Consider the following 26,372-nt stretch of genomic DNA (forward strand, 5'->3'; position numbering starts at 1 on the left):
ACATTAAAACTAAAACTTCCTTGTTTGACGCTTCGCTTTCAGTTATCAAATTTTGAAGCAATTATTTTTTTTTTATTTTATTTTTTTCAGATTCTTCCAAACAATCCATTCCCCAACCTTCCTATACTCTTCCACCAACTCTTTCTCTTTCGATCGATTCCACAATGCTAATAACTCTACCTTTGCTGCTTCACATGAATCTCCCACTGCACCATCATCACTATCGGAGGCTACACGACAACACCCATTCGGTGTCCACCAAGGCACTAGCCCACCACCGCCCTGCGTTCACCACCCCTCTTTGACGGCACTAATATATCTCTAACGGATCTTTAATGTGTGTTTTGGCATTGGGCGTTTCAGTTTCATGTTTTATTTATTTTGTTGATTTAGATTCAAGTCATAAAGATTGAGATTTAGAATTTTTCTCTTCTTCTTCTTCTTTTTCTTCTACTGCCTAGCTAGGGTTCTTAAATTGGGGCCGATTAAATGACAGGTAGAATGCCAACATGGCCAATTAAATGATAGGTCAACTTTCCATTACGTCTGTAGCGAGTAAAAATTTTGCTTTGGTCGCTAATTGAGGCGATTTATTGAAAATTTAAAAACCGACCTTTGATTTTAAAAAAGGGAGTCGCCACCGATCCTTTTTCTAAGTGTGATCGAACACCTAATAAATCCTCTTTTTTCTAAAAGAAAATTTATTTTTTAAACAAAAAGAAGGCCGAGTTTAGGTCTACGTCAAAAGCCAGAGAAAAAAAATAAATAGGGTTCGGGAATCGGTTACGCACGAGGAAGGTATTAGCACCCTCGCGACTCCCAAAATTGGTATCTCATTAAACACGTGTGGTCTTAATTTTCAAAAATGCGAGTTCAATGTAACATTTAATCACGATCTAACCAAAACACTAGAAATTTCAAGTTTTTGGTTTTTTTTTTAAGGATATTCCGTTTTTAACACGAGCCAACGAATTTCACCCAACATAGCGATGAAGTTGATGACTTAATGTTAAATCGGTACATTGCCTTGTTTATTGAAAAAAAAAATTTTTAAAATAGAAAATTCATAAATAAATAAACGGCGCAAACAATGACGTAATGAATGAAAAAATATTAACATATAATATAAGAGCATTAGGATAATAATAAAAACAATACTTACAATAAAAAGAAAATAATAATAAAAAATGATATGCTAATAACATAATAAGAAAAGCAAGCTTATACAGAGGGTAAGAAACAAAAAATAAAAGAATTAGAAATACATCGAAGCAAATAATAAATATGATAATAATATTAAAAACAATAATCATGCATGCGATATTAAACGTAATAATAGTGTTAAAACGAAATAAAAACAATAAATATATATACATATAATAATAGTTAGTAAAGTGACGGAAACATGATATTAAAAAAATCACTAATAATTTTATCTATATACATACGTATATATATTAAAATATATACATAGTATTAAAAATATATACATATTAGAAATAATAATAATATTAAAAACAACTATTAATAATACTACATAAATGTACATATATATTAAAAAATACATAATAATATTAAAAATACGTACATAATATATATACATATAATATAGTTATTAAAAAAATACATACAATATATAGTATTAAGAATATACACAATATACACAATATATATGGTATTAAAAATATAGTATTAAAAAATATACATATAAGTATTGATTAAAAATAATACTAATACTAATAATAGTAATAGTAAAATACTAATAAATAATAGATATAGTAATAATAAGAACGTATAAACGACAATATGTACAGGGGAAAATAAAAATAATAAAAGAAAATTAGTAACGCTATATATATGTAAACATATATATATATACATTGAAAACATATATACACAGTATTAGTATTTAAATACATATAAATAATATTTAAGAAAAAACTGTATATAATATATACCTACTTGATATAGCATTTAAAAAATATACATGTAATATAACATTAGACATATATATATGATAATATAAAAATATATAACTAATAATATTTAAGAATGTATACATAATATAGTATAAGAAATGTATATATATACGTAATATAGAATATAAAATATATCTAATATATTAAAAGAATATATACATAATATAATATTAAGAAAAATAATAATAACAAAAAAAACTATTAATAATACTATATAATATATATAAGTATTAAGTAAAAATAATACTAATGCTAATAAATAATAAATATAATAATAATAGTAATAAAATATAATAGTATACATATTTAAAATTGAGAAAAAGTAAAAAAGGACAAAATTGAATTAAAAATGAAGTTTGGGGGGAAATCTGAAATAAAAAAAAAGAAAATGACCTATTTCAACGCGCATAAATAGTGGAGGGACTAAAAACGAAATAAATCCCTTCAACCAAAACGCGCAGCAGCATTGAGGACAAAATTGGAAAACGCAACAAATTATAGGGCCAAATTAAAATACATAAAAATCTGATTGAAAAATATAGAAAATACGAAAGGACCGTGCGCGCAATTAGCCCCTAAGAGCAAAAACACATAGATCCTGAATGGGTAGGGTCGGGTCGACCCGATCCATGACAAAACGACGTCGTTTTTGGGTTAAAGGGTAGCCCCAAAATGAATAAAAGGGCCAAAATCTTTAAAAAAAATTCATTTTCTGTAGAGCAAAGAAAAAAAAGGGAAGAGAGGGGAGAAGGAGAGGCAATTTCCAGCCACAAGGCTGATCGCCGATCGGTCGCCTGACCGCCGTGCGCCGCCGACGGTGGCTGAAAAAGGTAAAACTTTTTTTATTTTTTTATTTTTTTATTTTTAGTTAAATAATATGATATATATATATGGATATGGATATGTGTTTGAATAGAAAAGAAAAAAGAAAAAAAATAGATTCGGTAAACAAAAAAAATTTAATCACATTTTTTACTTTCGTTCTTGGTTTTGGTATTCGAACGATCTGTGGTATTGATCTACTGTTTTTTTGTTTTTAAAATACTGTATGTATTTTCTCAAATCCGAAATCTCTTCTTTTACAACAGATTTTTGATTGGCTTTATATAGCCATTATACAAGCTTTTTCTTTTATTACTTCTGTCTTTTCTTCATCTAATCTGCAGGTGCAAGTGGCGGTGCTTGGGCTGTGGATTTGACCCGAGTTGGTGGCCGGTGCTGCAGGGTCATCAGAGGCAAGTGGGGAGGCTGATTCAGCTAGGTGGTTAGGGTTAGGGTTTCAGGATTGGGCTAGCTTAGGTGGGCTTCTGTTAGGTTTGTTGTTTGGGTTAGTTTAGGTATTGGGTTGGGTTTAATTTGTTGGGTTTTAGTTTAGTAATTGGGCCACTCGGGTTTAGATGTAAACGGGCCAAAATTGGCCTACAACAGCTACCCCTCTTTGTTCATAGTCGTGTAACGGGAATAGAGCAAAGACACAAAGAAAGGCCAATTTTGCCCGGTCTTGCTGAGTCTTGACTTCTTTGGTGCTTTTCTTGTTCGGGTAGTCTCTTTCCAGTCCACCGCATCTTTTAGCTTTAGTTCAATCGACTGTAACTTCAAAGAGATAGAAACTTATATTTTCAATCTATTTGCATCTTCAATGATACAAGATTCGTCGTGATCTGCTTTCTGCAACTTCAGAGAGATGAGATCTGATATCTTCAATCTGCTCCGCTACAACTTCAGGGAGATGAGGTTTGTGGTCTTCTCTTCTACAACTTCAGAAATGTAAGATCTGATACCTCCAACCCGCTCCACTAAGACTTGCAACTTCGACCTGCTCCACTGCAACTTCAAGGAGGCAAAATCTGGTGTCTTCGATCAGCTCCAATCTTTATTCTTTACTTGGCCCGTGACCCTGGGTTCAACTCACCTCTCATGATATGAGTTGATTTTTTTTAAAAACAGACATTAAAAAAACAGAATTTGAAAATATCTCGGTATGTGACCCGAGGCTAACTCACCTCTCGCAATATAAGTTGATTTTGATGAAAAACAGAAATTAAAAATACCTTAGCGTGTTCTGAGGCTCAACTCACCTCTCGCAATATGAGTTGATTTTTTTGAAACATAATTTGAAGAACAGAAATTAAAATTACCTCAACGCGTCCTGAGGCTCAACTCACCTTTCGCAATATGAGTTGATTTTGACGAACGGAAATTAAAAAACAGAAATTGAAAATACCTCACCATGTGAGCCGAGGCTCAACTCACCTCTCGCAATATGAGTTGATTTTTTTTGAACAGAAATTAAAATTACTTCAACATGTCTTGAGGCTCAACTCACCCTCGCAATATGAGTTGATTTTTGAAAACAAAAATAAAAAATAGAAATTGAAAATACCTCAGCATGTCCGAGGTTCAAATCACCTCTCGCAATATGAGTTGATTTTTGAAAGACAGAAATTAAAACATCCGAGTACCAAAACATGTCATCTGGTGGAGCTCGGGTGTCTTTTCCTTGATTCAGTACAACTATCATCATAGCCTCTTTCTCTGCTGGAATACCTGTATATGTCATGCATGATGTTATCATGATATGTACATGTTTGTCTTAAATGCCTTTATGCCTACATGATTATGCTATGCGCCTTAGGCATGTTTGTCGTATGTCCTTTTTCGTCACGATTTTTGTGATGATCTGCATTCATTACTTCGGCTCTTGACTTTCTCTTTAGGCCCTGTACCTGTCCTCAAGCTTCACGAACAATCTGCGTTTCTCAGATATCACTCTTTTGTCCCTGGTTGAACTTTGTCCTTGCTTTGAGGCTCTTATACTTATCAAATTCTTATCCGGGTAATGCTTAACATTTCTTTTGTTCAGAGTATGTCATTTTACTATTTATTATTTAAATAAACCACACAATGAGATGCATGAAAATGGTCAGGTAGGTACGAAAGGGATACATCCATTTATTTATTTCAAAGGTGACAAACAAAGAAAGTTAACCAAGAATAGTAAAAAGTGTAATAAAAAGAAAGGGGATCGCATTCAGCGGATACAAATGCTTAGATTTTCAACGCATGAACTCTTCCATGTTTCTTAATCAAGAATCTTTTCAAGCATGGCTTCTTGCGTAGAAGATCTCGAGTTTCCAGAAATGCTTCAAATACTGTAGTCTCACTGTTTGACCCATCATTCAAAACGCCTTGCTTTTTTAAGCCCAGTGTTTGCTTCATTAGGATGCGCTTTCGGGTTTTCATCCTAATCTTTTGTGTTAATCAAGACGCCCTTTTCGGGTTTTCACATTGATCTTTTTTTTTCAAGCATAATATTTCTTCACAGCATCTGAGTTCACTGGATTTGGTAACTCCTTCCCATCCATCTCAGTGAGAATCAAAGCTCCACCCGAGAAGGCCTTCTTTACGACGTATGGTCCTTCCCAATTTGGTGCCCATTTTCCTCGTAAGTCTTTTTGTGTTGGGAGAATCTTTCTCAGTATGAGTTCTCTTTCGTGGAATTCTCTTGGCCGTATTTTCTTATCATGGGCCGCGATCATTCTCTTCTGGTACATCTGTCCATGACAGATTGTCTTCAAACGTTTTTCTTTGATAAGGTTTAGCTGGTCATATCGAGTGACAGATTGTCTTCAAACGTTTTTCTTCGATAAGGTTTAGCTGGTCATATCGAGTTTGAACCTATTCTGCTTCCTCTAGTTTCGACTTCATTAAGACTCGTAGAGAGGGGATCTCAACTTTGATAGGTAGCACAGTTTCCATTCCATAGACCAGAGAGAAAGGAGTTTCTCCCGTAGATGTCCGTACAGATGTACGATATGCATACAAAGCAAGTGGTAGTTTCTCGTACCAGTCTTTATATGTCTCGGTCATTTTCCCAATAATCTTCTTAATATTCTTGTTGGTCGCTTCAACAGCTCCATTCATTTTCGGGCGATAGGGTGATGAGTTATGATGCTTTATTTGAAATTGCTCACACACTTCCTTCATCATCTTGTTGTTCAGATGCAAGGCGTTATCTGAAATAATTCGTTCAGGCAAACCATACCGACAAATGATTTCCTTTTTCAAAAACCTACAAACTGCAGTCTTCGTCACATTGGCAAACGAAGCGGCTTCTATCCATTTTATGAAGTAATCAATAACCACAAAAATAAATCGGTGTCCATTAGAAGCTTTTGGGGAAATTAGCCCTATAACATCCATACCCCACATAGAAAAAGGCCACGGAGAAGTCATGATATGAAGGGGTGAAGGGGCTACATGAATCTTATCGCCATAAATTTGACATTTGTGGCATTTTCTTGCATAACTAATGCAGTCGCTTTCTATCGTCAGCCAGTAATAACCGACTTCCTGGCCATAGTGAAACCATTGGCATGTGTCCCACAAATTCCCTCATGGACATCTTCAAGTATTTTTCTGGCTTCAACAGCATCTACGCATCTGAAGAGCACTTGATCTTTTCCTCTTTTGTACAGAATGCCCCCATCAAGAACGAATCCTACTGCCATTCTTCTGATGTTCTTTTATCGTTCTCATTTTCTTGTTCGGGATACTTTTGATTCTTGACATATTTTAAGATATCATGGAACCATGGTCGTCTATCTGGCTCTTTTTCAATGTTGAAACAATGTGTAGGGACTTCATATATGCTCATTTGAAGAGGCATTACTTCTGTTTCTCTGTTCGCTTTGAACATTGAAGCCAAAGTGGCCAGGGCATCAGCCAATTGGTTTTCTTCTCGTGGGAAGTAACTAAAAGTTATTTTTTTGAATTCTTTAATCAGTTTTGCCACTAGATCACTATATTTAACTAGTTTCGAATCTCTCACTTCCCAATCTCCACGGATTTGGTATATCACCAACGCTGAGTCCCCGTACACCTCTAAGATTTTGACGTTTTGTTCAATAGCAGCACGAAGTCCCATGATACAGGCCTCATTTTTCGCTATGTTATTGGTACAAAAGAAATTTAGCATGGCAGTGAACGGATAATGGTTCCCTTCCGGTGATACTAAGACTGTTCCAATCCCATGCCCCAATGCGTTCGATGCACCATCAAAGCTCATCTTCCATGACTTCTCTTTTGATGACTCGCACTCTTTCTCTGTAATACACATCAAGTCTTCATCTGAGAAATCAAATCTCAATGGCTCGTATTCATCCGTTGTTCGAGTTGCTAAGAAGTCAGCTATTTCACTCCCTTTTATCGACTTTTGGCTCACATAGACGATGTCGTATTTGATAATAGGATCTGCCATCGCGCCATTTTTCCTGAGAGTGCGGGTGATTCAATCATGTTCTTTATGGAGTCCAACTTTGAAATTAACCATGTCGTATAATAAAACATATATTGCTTGAGTCTTCGAGCTACCCAAACCAAAGCACAACAGAATTTTTCAATAGACGAGTACTTCGTCTCATATTCTGTGAACTTTTTGCTGAGATAGTAAATCGCCTTTTCTCTTTTCCTTGACTCATCATGTTGCCTCAGTATGCAACCCATTGAATTTTTTAACACAGTCAGATACAATATTAACGGTCTTCCTAGAACTGGCGGTACTAGCACCGGAGGACTAGACAAATACTGTTTTATCTTGTCAAAAGCCACTTGGCACTCCTCATTCCATTCTCCCGGATTATGTTTTCGAAGGAGTCAAAAAATTGGGTTACACTGGTTGGTAAGTTGAGCAATGAATCGAGCGATGTAGTTCAACCTCCCTAAAAATCCTCTGACTTCTTTTTGCGTGCACGGAGGTGGTAGTTCTTGTATGGCTTTTATCTTATCTGGATTAACTTCGATGCCTCTCTTGCTGACAATGAAGCCTAGCAATTTTCCCGAGGTAGCCCCAAACGTACACTTAGCTGGATTAAGCTTCAACTGGAACTTTCTCAGTCTTTCGAACAACTTCCTGAGGTTCCCAATATGCTCTCTTTCCTCCTTGGATTTGGCGATCATATCATCGACGTAGACTTCTATTTCTTTGTGTATCATGTCATGAAACAACATCACCATGGCCCTCTGATATGTTGCCCCAACGTTCTTTAATCCGAATGACATCACCTTATAACAGAATGTTCCCCACATCGTTACGAAAGTAGTTTTCTCCATATCCTCAGGAGCCATCTTTATCTGATTATAACTCGAGAGTCCATCCATGAATGAAAACAATGAATGTTTGGCTGTATTATCCACCAATGTATCGATGTGTGACAAGGGAAAATTATCTTTAGGACTTGCTCGATTCAGGTCGCGATAATCCACACACATTTGTACCTTGACGTCTTTCTTCGGTACTGGGACTATGTTAGCTACCCATTGTGGGTAATTGGAGACTTGTAGGAAGCCAACATCGAATTGTTTTTTGACTTCTTTTTTTATCTTTAACAACATTTCAAGTCTCATTCGTCTTAGCTTCTGTTGAATGGGTTTGCATTCTGGTTTCAGTGGGAGTCTATGGACCATTACATCCTCATCCAATCCTGGCATGTCCTGATACGACCATACAAATACATCTTTATACTCATGAAGCAAAGCGATCAAATCATGTTTGGTGTTATCTGAAATGGAGGTCCTAATCTTCACTTCTTGCTTCTTTTCTTTATTTCCCAAGTTTACTGTCTCAATAGATTCTTGATGAGGTAGAATCTATTTATCTTCTTGTTCTACCATTCTTAATAAGTCAAGAGATGAGACATAGTCTTTAGCATTTTCCTCAGCTTCAAACTCTCCTAAACAAATAGCCTTCTCGAAATCGATTTCAAGATTTATAACGGGTTTGTTCATATCGTTGATATCCGAGCACTCTGGAGAAGACTTAGAAACTACAAGGAGATCCACAGCAATCTAGTTGTTCAAAACGAATCTAGGAGGACAATGGCGTATCATTGAAACATCTTCAATTGCATCATTTCCTTTGTCAATGACATTTATACTGACATTCTGAAGACCCTTTTCAATTAATAAGTGCGTGCTTCGTGGATTATCTTGCCCGGGGTATATCATTCCTGCAGATGTAAATGTTTTTACAAAGGAGGGTACGTTTTGGGCTCCCATTCTAATTATCGGCCTAAGGCTCTTGCAATCCGCCTTTCTCGATCTTTCTGCAACTGTTTTCTTCTTTTTCGCATATCCGGTTCGAACCCTAAACCATATCAAGCCTTATGGGCTATTGGTTTTAGAGCTCTAACTATCCTTTGCTAATATCTTCCCAAACCTTTCCTTGCTCGGGCTCCCTTTTCCACAGTCAGTTCAACTCCCATCTTGGTATTCCTTGACAGCTTGGCATGGGAATTTTATTCCCTTCAGCAGCGAACGTAGCATTGATAAATTCGAAGGAATGGAAGGAACATTCTACTGCATCATTGTTTACTTCGAGGCATGGTGTATCAGCAGAGATAGATGCGACAATGTCTTCCTCACCCACGACAGTGACCAAAAGACCATCCATTATAAACTTCACTTTTAATTGGAGAGATGAAGGAACTGCCCCAGCAGAGTGGATCCAAGGCCTTCCTAAAAGGCAATTATACGAAGGCGTGATGTCCATAACCTGAAACTCGATGTCATATATATAGGGGCCCACTTCTAGAGGAATTTTGATTTTTCCCATGACTTTTCATATTGTCCTATCGAATGTTCTTACTGTAGAGTGACAAGGCCTCAGATAAGATATATCAATTGGAATTCTAGAAAGCGTGGCCAAAGGCATGACATTGAGTGCGGACCCGTTATCAATGATCACATTCGGTATTATATAACCTTTGCAACGGGTTGTGATATGTAATACTTTTACGGAGCCCCTACCATTTGGCGGTATTTCGTCATCACTGAAAGAAATAAAACTATCTGCGTTTAGGTTATTCACCCACCTATCAAGTTTTTCGACAGATATATTGCTTGCCATGTAAGCTTGATTTAACACTTTCAGTAAAGCATTCCGATATAGTTCTGAATTCAACAGTAGGGAGAATACCAAGATTCGTGCCGGTTGTTTGCTTAACTATTCCACGACGTTATATTCACTATGTTTGATGAACTTCAAGAATTCATGTGCTTCCTCTTCATTCACAGGCCTTTTAACTTCTTATTTGGACGGAGTTTCAAGTTTGACCTCGGCCTTATGCATTGGTGCCTTTCCTTTCTGCTTCAAGTCATTAGTCTTCTTCATTAGTTCGACCACTTTAGAATAACACCTCCTGCTGCGGGTGAAGTGTCCTACTTCACCAACATTTTCAGCCGTGACTTTGGATTTTTCACCTTCAGGTATGATAATGTTAACATCATATGTCCATGGTACTGCATTGTTGTCTTTGTAAGGGAAATGAGATGGTACTTTTATTATCATCTTTGGTTTCACTTGTTCTTTTTTTGCATCGTAATAAATCACCAATGGTCGATTGGCACTATAAGGGAAAACTGATGATTGATTTTCAGAAGTGTATACTTCTCCTTCAGTGGCCTCTTCCCTTTTGTTAAAAATCTCGACTTCCTTGTTGTCCATCATGTCTTGAAGTAGTTTTCTAAATCATTCACAAGACTGGATGTCATGCCCCTCGATCCCATAAAAATCACAAAAATATTGAATTTTTGTATTTCCTTATTTGAAAATTCTGTTACGCTGACAGAACAGCCCCTTTCAACCATTACTTCCCAAATCTTTCGCAGTGGTATCTTTATTTCAGAAACACAACTTTTGGTACGTCACATGTTTTCTTTTATCAACACTCACGTTTCCTTCAGTATGGTTAGGGAGCGGATTTCCAGCCATATTGCTAGCACCATCAAATCGTAAAATACCTGCATCGATAAGACCTTGAACCTTCCTTTTAAAAGCTAGACAATTTTCTGTAGAATGCCCCTGGTTTCCGGCGTGGTACATGCAACTGGCATTAGAATCGTACCATTTTGGGTATGGAGGCTTCAGGGGTGCCATATAATGTGGGGATATTAATTATTTTTCCAACAGTTTTGGGTACAGCTCTCTGTATGACACGGGAATTGGGGTGAACTAGGGCTTTTCAGGATTGGATCTTGTCGGTCTTTGTTCATTTTTGGGTTGGATTTGAGTAGGCATGGTATTTGGTGGGAACATGGCAAATGGTTTTTGGTTATCTGTGGCGTAGACGGGGTAAGGAGGAGGTGCTTGGTAGTAAGGGCTTTGGGGTGGATAATAAAAGTTTGGAGGTGGGCGATATCAAAGTTGTGGCTGGACTGGGTAATGATTAGAAGTGTGGTGGCTCTCAATTCCCACCATATGGGCTTCTGCCTCTTTTTTCTTTACAGGTGCTACCCTTTTCGAGCTCTCGGAACCTTCCATCCTTCCACTTTTGATGGCATTTTCTATAAGTTCCCTGGATATTACAATATCTATGAAGTCTTTCGTGGCACTTCCTACCATCTTATCATAAAATGGTGATTTCAAAGTGTTGATGAAGAGGACCGTTATTTCAGTTTTAGTCAATGGGGGTTCTACTTGAGCCGAGATATCCCTCCATCTTTGAGCGTATTGTCTAAAAGTCTCTGTCGGCTTCTTTTCCATCATCTACAGAGTTAGTCGATCAGGCACCATGTCGGATACATGCTTGTATTGTTCACAAAATGTTGACGCCAAGTCTTTTCATGATCAGATCCTTTCTCTACCGAGTTGATTATACCATCGAAGAGCCGATCCGTCCAAGTTATCTTGAAAACAGTGTATTAGCAATTTATCTTCATTCACGTAACCAGTCATCTTCCGGCAGAACATGATAAGATGCGCTTTTGGACATCTCGCGCCATCGTATTTTTTGAAATCTGGTACTTTGAATTTCAGAGGCAGAACCAGATTGGGCACCAAGCTGAGCTCTTTGGCACTCAATGCAGAGAAGGCTTCAGTACCTTCTATCTCTTTGAGTCTTTCTTCCAAACTCCTATACTTATCCTGAACATCATGATCATCCATTTTCAACCTGGCTATTTTTACCGGATCATCCAAATCTGGAACATTGGGATCAGCAGGATTAGCTCCAGGGTCTGATATGAATATACCTTACCCCAGATGAGCCGGGGGTACGGGTCGTTGCTCCAAGCTTGCAGGGTCTCCTCGAGGACATTCTCTTTACGTTACATGTGCATGAGGTGGAGTGAATTCTGGGGATAGAGTGGATCCTGATCATGATTAGTTTTTGGCTGAGGCTCTATAGTGTCAGGGCTCTGTATATGTCCTTTTCCTTTGACCAAAGTTGTCATCATCTCCATCATTTTGGCCATCTGATCTCTTTGCTCGAGCGATTCCTCTCGAGATCTTAACATCAAATCTCTTGCTTCTTGTTGTGACTTGGTCAAATGCTCTTGCAATTCTCTTTGGGTCCTTTCCATCCTTTCAATTCTCTCATTGAACTCGGCTTCCATAATTCTAGCTTTTCGGCGCGTCCTATAGGAATAGCGTGATTCCAGACTTGGAGTGTTGCAACTGTGGATTATACGGTTTTAGCCTCAGTGAATGATTATGGTGATATGTACATGCAATGAATAGATGAATGGATGAATGACAAATGAATGTTAGTCATGATGAATGTGCAAGAATTTGGTGTTGATTCCAAGATGGCCCCTACTTAGGCATTTCATTAATCAAAAGAGTCTATTATAAAACGTTTCACTATCTTTGATTCAACAGTTAAATAAATTTTCTAGCTACATCGCCTTGTTTTTTCACTCGTTCTAAGAATTCTAATATGCTTGATCTTTGACTCGGAGGGAATTGGCAACTGAGAGTTTCGGCTTCATCTGATAATTGCACAACTTGCATAGCCGCCTTGCGAATTTCATTGATTAAAAAGTCGAGTTGCATTTCCTTTTCTTGGAGAGCTCTTTCGTAGGTGTGAGTGTCTCGGTCGTACTGACTATTTTTTTCTTCTAGGGCCTTTAGGAGATTATCCAACTGTTGCTGATGAGCTTGTAGTGTATTTTCTAAATTTTGTATTTTCCCTCTTAGCTCTTGATGTTTAGACTGACTAGTCATTAGTTCTGCAGAGATAGTTTCGTACTCAGCATTCTTTTTCCTTAACTCTATCATAGCACGCGCAGCTTTGTCCCCTTCTTTCTTTGCTTTACCTTTCCAGAATTCCATCTCTCTTTTGATATTGCTAATTTCTTCCTTCCATTCTGCTGACGACTTGCCCAAACCACTATTTTTTATAGTGCTTCTTAATTTTTTATTTTCCAAATGAAGGTCTCTTAAGTCATTTCTCACGATATCAGTTTCTCTTTGGATTTTCACGATTTGGGACTTTTCAATCTGAACATCGATCTTTAGCTGGTAGTTTTCCTATTAAAGAGAGCTGATATCCCGTAACAACTTAGCATTTTCATGTTCAAATTCGTGTCCTGTTACTTCTAACTCGGATGACATTTCTTCTGAGAAAGAATTTTAGAAAGTGTAATTCGTCGATGAGACTTGTTGACTATTCACTCATCGTTTTCTCCATATGTCATAATCTTGAGTGATAGTATCAGCATAGAGAGCTAACTCCATTAGATGAATTTCTTTCTAAGCCTTTGCAGTATCCCAGACTCTTTTCATGTAACCTTCACTTGTAAAGGCAAACTCTGACTGTGCCAACCCTCCGGTGGAGGGTATGAACTGTCGTGAAGCAAACTGCCTTTGAACCATTAATGGAGCATATCCAACCCCTCCTCATAAACGTAGTAAAGGCACCCAATCTTGGCTTCCGCATTTATATATCAAAACTGAAGGACGAATCCATGGTGCTCTCCAGGTTATCTCTTCAGCGCAAAGGTTTTGAAAAATCGAAAACTCAGTGCTGCTCGGTGACATCTTTCAGCCAATCTTTCTCAAAGTAAGCCTTTAATGGGGCGAATGTTTTTGAGAACATGTAGAAAGGTGTGCGCTCTACTTTTCAGAAATAGCTCAGAATCCAGACATTAAGCAACTGCGCGCATCCGATAAAACGTCATTCCCCTTTTCTCTTATAACTACTCAGAGATCTAAAAGTCTTGGCCAAGATAGTTGGGACGGGGTTGATCCCTTGCCCCAACCTTTCAAAGAAATCTACTACCGCGACTTCTATATGCCCTAAAAAATTTGGGAAGACGATCAATCCGTAAATGGCCAAAGTAAACAGATCTATTCTCTTCGCAATGTCTGGATGGTTTTGAACTAAGTCTCGCAGAGAAAACCACGGAACACAACTGACTTCATTCTTTTTCTTTATCTATTTTTCAGCCCATATATCGGTCATTCCGGTTAACCTCATTAGCTTTTTCTTGAAAGTCATTGGCTTAGGCTCTTTCACATATATCTTGTTGAATTGTACATTGTCAACACGAAGCAAAGCAGCATATTCTTCTATGGTCGGAGTCATATCTTCCTGATTGAAAGTAAAGCACTGGTAAGCTGGGTCCTAGAATCGAACCATGGCTTGAATCAACTGTTCGTCCACGTTGATGGTGATCAAGTGAGCTATATCTCCGTATTTTTTAGTGAAGATGCCCCTAGTATCCAAGTCTCATTGTTTCCAAATCTGAGTCAAATCTTCGAGGTTATTCTGATGAGTATTTGAAATTACTTGCTCGGGAAGATTGGAGATACATCATTCCATTAAACTGTCCCCTTTAACTTTCTAAGTCTTCAAAGACCAGTCTCGAATCATGGCATTTTTCTTGGTCACTTGTGTAATTGACTTCTCCATCAGAAACCCGTTTTTGGCAACCAATCTCTAATCAACACATTCTTAATCAAGATGCCTATGATGCATGATGAAACATGAACATGAAAATAAACAACCTTTGGTTAGTAATCACAATAAATATGAATAGAGAATAAAAACTATGGAGAATCTAACAAATTAAGTTACCCGGTCCAATAGACTCGATTCCTTTACAAAGCATAAATGTAAAAGAAATGAAAGGTAAGAGGCGTTTCTCCCGTGTACTTATTTTGGTGACTATTAATGGACGGAGGTTCGGCATAGCTCTATTTAGGTGGCTCATATAGTTTACTATATGCGGTTTCGGTTCTAGATAGTTACTCGAATTGTTCGTACTATCGTCTACTAAGACTAGTATGAAGCCTCGGTCATAACCCATCACAGCTCACAAATTCAATTCGAGGGATTACATTTACTTATGCCTATGCGGAGGGACAAGTTAACTCACGAAAGCATAAGTCATATGTAACCCGGAAGTATTCACTAGCCTGTGCGGAGGGACTAGTTAACTCACGAAAGCATAGCGTTTACTTCCACTTAAGCGGATGGAGCCCGCGTAGAGAGCTCATGTTATGCAAAGAATGCAAGTGCACGGTGTGTGGGGAGAAACTCACGAACCTTTACGTTTTATTTAAAAACTAAACTACAAAAAGCTAAAACCATAAAAACTTAGAGCTGAAAATCAACAAGATAAAACAAGTTAGAAGAATATTTACAACATGATGCAAATGCATGATTTTCAAAAACAAATTTTTCAAGATCACGAATAAATATTAATTTGAATAAGGAATTTTGAAAGTTTTGACAACACGCGTTTAATTCTAGACTCGACTCTCAAAAAGGGTCCCCAGCGGAGTCGCCAGCTGTAGCGACGTAAAAATTTCACTTTGGTCGCTAATTGAGGCGATTTATTGAAAATTTAAAAACCGACTTTTGATTTTAAAAAAGGGAGTCGCCACCGATTCTTTTTCTAGGTGTGATCGGGCACCTAATAAATCCTCTTTTTTTAAAAGAAAATTTATTTTTTAAACAAAAAGAAGGCTGGGTTTAGGTCTACGTCAAAAGCCAGAGAAAAAAATAAATATGGTTCGGGAGTCAATTACGCACGAGGAAGGTATTAGCACCCTCGCGACGTCCAAAATTGGTATCTCATTAAACATGTGTTGTCTTAATTTTAAAAAATGCGAGTTCAATGTAACATTTAATCACGATCCGACCAAAACACGAGAAATTTCAAGTTTTTAGTTTTTTTTTAAGGATGTTCCGTTTTTAACACGAGCCAAAGGATTTCACCCAATATAACGATGAAGTCGATGACTTAATGTTAAATCGGTACATTGTCTTATTTATTGAAAAAAATGAATAAAAATATTTTTTAAAATAGAAAATTCATAAATAAATAAACGGCGCAAACAATGACATAATGAATGAAAAAAATATTAACATATAATATAAGAGCATTAGGATAATAATAAAAACAATACTTACAATAAAAAGAAAATAATAATAAAAAATAATATGCTAATAACATAATAAGAAAAGCAAGCTGATACAGAGGGTAAGAAACAAAAAATAAAAGAATTAGAAATACATCGAAGCAAATAATAAATATGATAATAATAATTAAAACAATAATCATGCATGCGATATTAAACGTAATAATAGTGTTAAACACGAAATAAAAATAATAAATATATATACATATAATAATAGTTAGTAAAGTGACGGAAACATGATATTAAAAAAACACTAATAATGTTATCTATATACATAGGTATATATATTAAAATATAAACATAATAATAGTATTAAAAAATATATACATAGTATTAAAAATATATACATAATATATACATATTAGAAATAATAATAATATTAAAAACAACTATTAATAATACTACATAAATATACACATATATATTTAAAAAATACATAATAATATTAAAAATACGTACATAATATATATACATATAATATAGTTATTAAAAAAATACATACAATATATAGTATTAAGAATATACACAATATATATGGTATTAAAAATATAGTATTAAAAAATATACATATAAGTATTGATTAAAAAATAATACTAATAATAGTAATAGTAAAATACTAATAAATAATAGATATAGTAATAATAAGAACGTATAAACGGCAATATGTACAGGGGAAAATAAAAATAATAAAAGAAAATTAGTAACGCTATATATACGTAAACATATATTTATACATTGAAAACATATATACATAGTATTAGTAGTTAAATACATATAATATAATATTTAAGAAAAAACTGTATATAATATATACGTACTTGATATAGCATTTAAAAAATATACATGTAATATAACATTAGACATATATATATATATGATAATATAAAAATATATAACTAATGATATTTAAGAATGTATACATAATATAGTATAAAAAATGTATATATATACGTAATATATAATATAAAATATACCTAATATATTAAAAGAATATATACATAATATAATATTAAGAAAAATAATAATAACAAAAAAAAACTATTAATAATACTATATAATATATATAAGTATTAAGTAAAAATAATACTAATACTAATGCTAATAAATAATAAATATAATAATAATAGTAATAAAATATAATAGTATACATATTTAAAATTGAGAAAAAGTAAAAAAGGACAAAATTGAATTAAAAATGAATTTTGGGGGGAAATCTGAAATAAAAAAAAGAAAATGACCTATTTCAACGCACATAAATAGTGGAGGGACTAAAAACGAAATTAATCCCTTCAACCAAAACGCGCAGCAGCATTGAGGACCAAATTGGAAAGCGCAACAAATTATAGGGCCAAATTAATATACATAAAAATCTGATTGAAAAATATAGAAAATGCGAAAGGACCGTGCACGCAATTAGCCCCTAAGAGCAAAAACACGCGGATCCTGAGTGGGTAGGGTCGGGTCGACCCGATCCAGGGCAAAACGACGTCGTTTTGGCGTTAAAGGGCAGCCCCCAAAACAACGTCGTTTTGGGAATCTATAAAAGGGCCAAAATCTTCAAAAAAAATTCATTTTCTGCAGAGCAAAGAAAAAAAAAAGGGGAGAGAGGGGAGAAGGAGAGGTGATTTTTGGCCACAAGGCCGGTCGTCGTCCGGTCGCTGGACTGTCGTGCGCCGCGGTCGCCGGCCACCGTCCACGGTGGCCGGAAAAGGTAAAACTTGTTTTTTTTAGTTAAATAATATGATATATATATGCATATGGATATGTGTTTGAATAGAAAAGAAAAAAGAAAAAAAAAGAAATAGATTCGGTAAACAAAAAAAAATTAATCACCTTTTTTACTTTCGGTCTTGGTTTTGGTATTCGAACGATCTGTGGTATTGATCTACTGTTTTTTTGTTTTTAAAATAATGTATGTATTTTCTCAAATTCAAAATCTCTTCTTTTGCAACAGATTTTTGATTGGCTTTATATAGCCATTATACAAGCTTTGTCTTTTATTATTTCTGTCTTTTCTTCATCTAATCTGCAGGTGCAAGTGGCGGTGCTTGGGCTGTGGATTTGACCCGAGTTGGTGGCCGGTGCTGTAGGGTCGTCAGAGGCAAGTGAGGAGGCTGATTTAGCCAGGTGGTTAGGGTTAGGGTTTCGGGATTGGGCTAGCTTAGGTGGGCTTTTGTTGGGTTTGTTGTTTGGGTTAGCTTAGGTATTGGGCTTGGGTTTAATTTGTTGGGTTTTAGTTTAGTAATTGGGCCACTCGGGTTTAGATGTAAACGGGCCAAAATTGGCCTACAACAACGTCTGTAACAGAAAATGATTACTAGAACTGATTTGTTATTTTTTTAAAGTTGAGTTACTATTTTGTTATTAAAACTAAAATTGAGTGACTGTTTATATTCTTTATCCAAATTTTAATCATTCTTCATATAACTCATGACTTTTTAAGGATAAGTTTTAAAATTACTTATAAACTTGGTTTTAATGTACAAATTATAAATATTAGTTTAATTTTGTCCAATTATATTAGTTTTCATAAATTAATGACACTACTATCAATATGATATTGATTTACATTTATTTACCACATAAATAAACGATTATATTTATCTAACATAAAAATATTTAGATTTATTTGTTTGTTAAATATGTATAGTTGAGTTAAAAACAAAATTTTATATGAACAATTGAATCAAAATAAAACATTTATGCATATAAATTTTCCAAATTAAAGTTTATGGTGTATCACATTAGACATTATATTAAGGTTCTCGTATAATTTTAAATTTTATACTGAAGTTTTGAAATCGTTGCTAGCAAACTAACAAAGTGTTTGGAAGGAGTAACAAGGAAATGGACACTTATTTGGCACCAAACTGGAAATAGTAAACAAAATCGAACACACAAGAGTTGTTTACGTAGTTCGATTTCCTTATATCTACGAAGCCTAATTTAGTGAGAAATATCCACCCACTTCAACAATTACAACAAGTGAATCTAACTTATCACACACCTGTGGCAAATTTCCTCACTTTTAAACCTTGAATAACAATACTCTCACCACTAAGTTCACCCCAGTGAACTCAGCAAATAAAATCACAACACAAACGGTTTTAATATTAAATTGCAATCTAAGAAAAGCTCCTTGCACGAATAGGTTAAGATCTAAAAACTTTTTGTTCAGTCACTTACACTAGCCTCCGTTAAATAGATTATTTTTTAAACTTGCTTATATAAAATATCTACCACAACCTCACTAAAACAGTAATAAGATAAATTGTATAAAATATAATAATTATAAGGAGCTAATCAATTAGAGTTTTAATCCAATTCAATATCCACGGATTTAAGAGATTAACTTGAGTGATCTAATTCAATACAATCTCTAAAATATGTTTCCTCATGGGCTAAATATAATCTACGTACTCAGCATAATACTTCAAATATGGAAACTATCTTTTAAAAAATCTAGTGACAAGGAAGTCGGCACTCACAAAAGAAATAAGCTTTAAACTACGCCGGATAAAATTCACCAAAAACATTCTACAGAATATGCTATATATTAAAAAAATAAAAGGTTAGCCAGCAGCCACCAGGTTGGCTTAAGAATCCTATAATTGCAATGATGAAGAATCCTGAATATAGAAAATAACTACTCCTTTTCCTAGATTTTGTGTCTGAAATTTAATTCATTCCATTTGTCTAGATTTAATAAGCCCTTCGTGACAGACAGGGACAAAGTAACTAGAATTCATAGTTCTTGAAACCATGATTTGCCGACCAATGATTCGGTTTCAGTGTTCCTAGTGAAATATTATAAAAATAAAGAAAAACTTTGTTTGGCTAGCTGTCTTTGTCTGTCAGGAAATGACCTTATTTGAAGAGTTCAAGCCTTTGATACCATCTAGTGATTCCCGATTTGTCTTCCAAACACTTGCTCTTTAGTTTTAAATTAAAACATAATCCCAGATTGAATCTGCTGCTATATATGAAGACAGAATATTGAATCCATAGCAATTTAATGAAGTGTCCTCACAAAGTTCTGAACTGCAGTTCGGTCTAGTTTCTAACAGCTACAATGGCCAACACGCCTTCAATTACCGAAGACTTCTCCTCAAAACATTCGCCTATGAAACATTCTGTAGAAGAGGCCTCCCCTAAACTTCCACCGCCTACAAAACGCCGTACCATGGAAGAAGCAAAAGTTAAACATTTACCAGAATTTTGCGTTAATAATGAAATTCTTCCGTCAACCATGCAGAAGGTAAAAGTGAATGTGCTTGCTTCTTGTCTGTCTGTCTGTCACATATTTTCATCATTATACATGACAAAAAGATTATTGCTCTCTTCTGCTAAATAAACTGTGTAAACAGGCTGTTGCAGAGCTCCTGGGCACATACTTTCTTATCTTTATAGGTTGTGGGTCAGCTCTTATAAACGATTTTGAACCACTAACTATTGTGGGCATAGCAATTGTATGGGGCATGGTTCTGATGGCAGCAATTTATGCTGTTGGCCATATCTCCGGTGCCCATTTCAACCCTGCTGTCACTCTTGCCTTGGCTGCTGGTCAGAAATTTTCATGGAAACTTGTAAGGAATGTCTAATTACAAACATTTTTACCATTTTACTGCAACATATTCACTTCTCTTTAGTATGAGTTCATGCACTGAAACCCGCCTTCCTTATCGGTCAAGTTACCTATGTATATGGTGTCTCAATTGCTTGGATCAACTCTTGCAAGCTTGACCCTCAGGGCATTGTTTCATTACCGAGGTATTGAAGTAACAGTGACCCAATACAAAGATTCAACTAGTGACCTTGAAGCCTTTGCATGGGAATTTATAGCGACTTTCATATTGATGTTCAATGTTTGTGCAATCGCCACTGACCACAGAGCGGTATGGCTATACCTTGTTTTATGTTCTTTTCAATTCCTCGGGAATAAACTATGTTTTATGTACAAATGTTAATTATAGTTATTCTGAATCTTCGATTGACCAAAGCAGTGCAAAGCTGTCGCTGGAGCTGCAATAGGTGCTACAGTGCTGTTTAATGTCATTGTAGCTGGGTAAGTGAACTTTCCCAGCAACATTCCATTCTTTTTTATATTTCATGAACAATTCTTTCGATCATACTTCATATAGTAAAATTTATGATCTCCATATATTTGCCAGGCCGATTACCGGAGCTTCGATGAACCCTGCAAGAAGTTTAGGCCCTGCTGTTGTCTCCGGTGTTTATAAAAACCTTTGGGTCTATATTGTAGCTCCAGTTCTTGGAGCAATGGCCGCAACTTTTGTATACAGTGTTCTTCGAGCACCTGAACCAGAAAAGCCTGAGAGCATAAAAAGCATGCATAATGAGCTTTACTCTGAAGTCTGATCCCATCCAAATCTCGTAGTTGGAGATTTCACCAATGTCCAACAGCAGCGTTCAATAGTTTTCCCTAGGAGGAAGCATACTCGATTAGGCATGTTGATGGATGCTTTAGTACAAATAAGAATCGAAGAAATATAGGAAATATCTACCTATGACGTAGTTTTTTTCATCAATAAAAAATAAGCATTCAACTGTAGTTTTTTTTTTTTTTTCAAATCTATAGATATGATGTGGTAAAGCTGGAAAAACAAACAGATAGCACCAAAAATATGAATTACAATACAATCATTTCTTACAATCAGTTAAAAGTAACATAAACATAGTTTTATTTGAGGACTACACAATTCTAAATTCTACCCATGACTCTCTTCACTATATTATAAAAAAAAACAAATACTATACAGCAGGACTATGTAATATGGTACAGCATGGGAAAAAGATAGTACACAGATCAGCAGCCGGATCAATCTTAAGTTTCGTACACATAGGAGGGCAACTGCTGATCAAGTTAGATTGGGGATAAGGAGTGTGGTAGATGAAGCCATGTCATACCCCATCAGCCCACAAGATTTGGCCATTCTGGCATTCTCTGACTACAAGATGCCGGTGTTTGTAAGTGTTTATCTGTTTTACCAGTAAAATGGATTAAAATGAGTCATATTTCAGTCGTGGTTATAAATAATGCTGATGTTCCACAATTGATCAGTTTGATACATGTAAAATATTTTAGAAACCTAGTCGTAGACAGCAAGAAGTTTAATATGTGAGAAGCTGTACTAATTAGTAACTTGGTAAGAAATGTTTTCAAATGAAGCATCTTCACTTCCTCAGTCATTAGGCAGAAGGAGCTTTGACACCAATCAGAGTATTAGCTTTTGTTACCACAACCATGTGCAGAAAATGAGAGAAAATACTGGACAAACACTAGAAAATGATTCAAATGTTCTTACCCAGTTTGAGATAAACGCCTCCAGTTTACTATTTGGTGGGACTGTGGATGCCTTGGTAAATAAGATGAGCTCGTAGCAATACCGTTTTCATCACCTATGAACTGCTCTGAATAACTAGAAGCTGGAGGAGACCAAACTGGAACAACTCCGCCATCCCTTTCTCTCCTACTACTGCTAGTAGATGAATCTGCTGTGGAATCCTCAGCATTTCCCAACCCCATTGGCAGATTAAATTGCCGAAAAGTGTTGTTGTTACGAGCTGTTTGCTGAATTCCCTGGTTTAATGAGTCTCTTTGTGGTTCTTGATGTATATTAATGTTTCTTGGAACTTCTGCTCTGCTATCTTCTGTTGAAGTTCTAAGATCCGAAGAAGCTTCTTCATGTATGCCTCTCACCAAAGAAGAAGTCATGGTAGGAACCATCTGATCTTCGTATCGCCGAGTTGTAGCTGGAGCACCGTTCCTTGCTGGTTCAACATTTTCCTCCATTTGTATGTCTTGAGGGAAGGCAAATGGCGCTGATTCACTAGAGTCTCCAAGGCCTTCTTCAGTTCCATTCTCAATTGCAGCTCTTGAAGCAGCTTCTTGCTGCCACATCACCGAAAGTGCTTCTTGCAACCTATCTTTTGCAGCATCTATTCCTACAATAGGAAGAGGGTAATTTGATCCGAGCTCAATTCCAGCAGCTTGGAGTACAGATTCAGGAGCATTCCATGGATGGTGAATCCAATCTGTTGGCAATCTTGCAAGTTCAGGGAGCCACCTTCGGACATATTCTCCATGTGGGTCAAATTTGTAACCCTCAAACTGTCAGAAACATTATCTGGATGAGAGAACTGGCACTATATATCATCCAAGAATATTGCATAGATAATAAGGCCTATACTAGATTTCAAACATAGCACTATGAACAAATACCACATAAAAATGGCTGCAATCAAAGTTTCAGTTTCCTTTCTGCAACATTTACAAATTTATGCTTGTAAGTATACTTGAGATTAGGAAAAAGTTATGGTAGGCGTTGACTAAAAACATCTCAAATACAATCTTAATCATTATAATTAGTTGAATATGTAAAGTGTGTTTTACAGTGCATCAGAAGCCAAGTAGCAAGGAGAATCGGCAAGATAGCCGACAAAAACTTAAGCCAAACCTGTGGATTATCTATGCGGTCAAACTCACGGCCATCCGGAAGAGTACCGGATATATACTGCCAACCAAGAGCATCACTCTCTAAATCTGCATCTAATAAGGTATCCCAAAAGTACTTCATACCCCATCTCCATGGAAGCTGCAGAACCTTCACAAAGAAACTTGAAACTACAACTCTTATCCGGTCATGTAACCAGCCAGTGGCCCACAACTCTCTCATGCCAGCATCCACCAATGGATAACCAGTTCTACCTTGTCTCCATGCCTTAAAATAGCCCTCATCCACTACCCAAGGGAAAAACTTAAGATGCCCAAGAAGAGGCCTTTCATGGCTGTAAGGATGGTTAAAACTCAAGTATCTTGAAAATTCCCTCAGACCAATTGACTTGAGAAACAAGTTAACACTCTCCTCACCAGCTTTATTCCCTTCATTGGCCCATAGAACCTGCTTGATGCGGACAAGATGAAAGACTTTTCTGACGCTCACCTCCCCAAAGTGCAAGTGGGGAGAGAGAAATGAGGTGGTGGCACTATCAGCCTTTCTTCTATTCTTAGAGTACTCAATTAGAGGTCCATTAATGAATGTGGTCAAAGCCTTATCAGCATTACTCCAACCAGGTGACCATGCTCGAGCTAAAAGCGCATTGCTTCCCTTCTCTGATTTATCTTCAAACACCAATTCATCCGAATGGCAAGTTGTCACATCGCCTAAAACAGGGAGACACAATAAGCATGCACTACTTGAACAAGGATAATACGTAGTTCACTATAATTTCCAGGAACATAAATCAAAAGGCTAAAAGGTTTCAAACCAAGCCTGACACTTACATTGTTGAAGTCCAACAAAGTTTAAAGAGGGGCAATGGTTGATAATGGAGATTAACAAGTGAAGAACAGAATTCAATGGAAACCAACCTGAAATGATTCTCTTAGGAGGAAGAAGTGGAGCCTCAGGATCATAGGGCATGCTCAGGCATCTTTCCCAGAAAGCAGAAAAAGTAGTGAAAGGGCGTCCTTGAGCATCATTTACATCCCAGGGTTCATAAAGTAAATCTGCATTGAACGATCGAACTGCTACACCATGGGCTGTTAATACCTCCTTTGCCCGATGATCCCTAACCAGTGATATAGGATCTGAAAAGTGGCAAATTTCAACTTAACTGTTAAACATAAGAGCCTTTTCTAGGGAAAATAAAGGACCTGACAATACAAATTTGTTTAATCAGTTAAAGACACTAAAACTTAGACACCTGTTTGAAAGAAACTACGGTCATTATAGCTGGAACTGGCCAATCTTAGTAGTGTCGACAAATTAAAGGACAATTAATATGCAACCTCGAGGAAAAGAAAACTGAACACGCCTGGGAAAACTAAAATTGCAAAAGGCCAATCAGTCAATAAGAAAAGAAAAGCAAAAAATGCAGGTGTGCCTAGTGGATGACAAGAATCCATCTCAATTTATGCAAATCTCATAAGACTGGGTTATTATATATTAGAAACAGAAAAAAATATGCAAAACCCTCATGGAAGGTTAGAAGAGAAAAATAAATGGAAATAAAATATTGCCTCAACATGATCCATATAGTCCCCATGCAACCCAACATAATAAATAAATAAGCTTTTGACAGTAATACCCAACATAATAAATAGATAAGATTAAAAAAAGGATACATAATCTTCCCTTTTGTTTTTCCCTCAGTTAATCAACAAAGAGGGAAAGATAGGAAATGAAAAGAAAACTAACCATACAAGTGATTGAAGTAGAGCTGAGTAGCACCAGTAGATTTAACAACCTCAAGCAGAGAGGAAACACTATCAGAAGATCTCTTAGTGATGAGACAAGTACCAAGGCTCCTCAAAGAAGAATCAAGGTGAGCCAAACTGTGCTTCAGCCACCACCTTGACACCCTTCCAGGGTAATAATGGCCTTCTTCTTCAGGTGCCCATACAAAAACCGCAACAACAGCGCCAGCTCTAACACCAGCTGCAAGTGCTGGATTATCTTCAACTCTCAGATCCCTCCTGAACCAAACTATGCTGCAAGCACTACCTGACATATCTCCCAAAAGCTCATCAACCTAAAAACATGCAAAAAACTAACCCGCCTTTTATTATTTTTCCTCTACCATATAGCATGGCCAGGAAAATCCTTGTTGTCTAATTAAAAATCTTATCGTTCCAGCTTTTTTTTCAAACAGGAGAAGCTTTTTAGTGTTATTATTAATAATAATGGGAGGAAAAAAGTGCATGTGATTGACTATAAGTGGGAGAGAGAGGTTTGGCACTTATCTTTTACTTCTATTCAACATAAAAAGAAAGTGATTTATTCAATCCTTGTTTTTTGGGTTTAATTCGTAATTTTGTATATAATATTCATACAGGACCAATCTGGTCGGACCAGTTGCAATCAAAAGATCTAGGCTTGGCCTTTAGAGAGAGGGAGAAAGAGATGAATTTGGAATGTGAATGCAGTGGATTGGTTAATGGGGAGAGTGGGGATACACAAAATTGATAGACAATTTGTAGCCACAACTTTTCTTTTCTTTTTTCCTTCTAGATTTTTAATTTCCTCTTTCATCCTTTTCAACAAAACAAAAATCCACCCACCCCTCTAGTTCCTTCTCTAACCCTCTTTCTTTGACAGGGTGCAGGTGGGTGGGTGGGTGGGTGGGGGTTGGGGGAGAGAAGATGGAATTATTTTCTATGCCAT

General features: G+C 36.1%; 2 protein-coding genes across 4 annotated transcripts; one reads left to right on the forward strand and one right to left on the reverse strand.

Annotated features, from left to right (window-relative positions):
* The first annotated feature begins 19,747 nt into the window (after positions 1–19,747).
* Positions 19,748–21,862, forward strand: LOC107957758 (nodulin-26). The gene is made up of 5 exons (XM_016893328.2): positions 19,748–20,443; positions 20,553–20,771; positions 20,877–21,080; positions 21,189–21,250; positions 21,357–21,862. Exons 1-5 carry the CDS (start codon positions 20,258–20,260, stop codon positions 21,562–21,564), a joined length of 879 nt encoding a protein of 292 aa, XP_016748817.1. The 5' UTR covers positions 19,748–20,257; the 3' UTR covers positions 21,565–21,862.
* On the reverse strand, positions 20,959–25,946 carry LOC107957756 (cryptochrome-1). Of its 3 annotated transcripts, none has more exons than XM_016893325.2 (5): positions 25,407–25,946; positions 24,578–24,796; positions 23,664–24,370; positions 22,512–23,317; positions 20,959–21,628 (listed from the first exon to the last, which is right to left on the reverse strand). In XM_016893325.2, exons 1-5 carry the CDS (start codon positions 25,717–25,719, stop codon positions 21,616–21,618), a joined length of 2,058 nt encoding a protein of 685 aa, XP_016748814.2. In that variant the 5' UTR covers positions 25,720–25,946; the 3' UTR covers positions 20,959–21,615. The 3 variants fall into 3 exon arrangements, with proteins under 3 accessions (XP_016748814.2, XP_016748815.2, XP_016748816.2); XM_016893326.2 differs by lacking the exon at positions 20,959–21,628 and adding an exon at positions 21,818–22,185; XM_016893327.2 differs by lacking the exon at positions 20,959–21,628 and having other exon boundaries at positions 22,508–23,317.
* Positions 25,947–26,372: the final 426 nt, after the last annotated feature.

This window comes from Gossypium hirsutum, chromosome A05 (assembly GCF_007990345.1).
Source record: "Gossypium hirsutum isolate 1008001.06 chromosome A05, Gossypium_hirsutum_v2.1, whole genome shotgun sequence".
Taxonomy (NCBI): domain Eukaryota; kingdom Viridiplantae; phylum Streptophyta; class Magnoliopsida; order Malvales; family Malvaceae; genus Gossypium; species Gossypium hirsutum.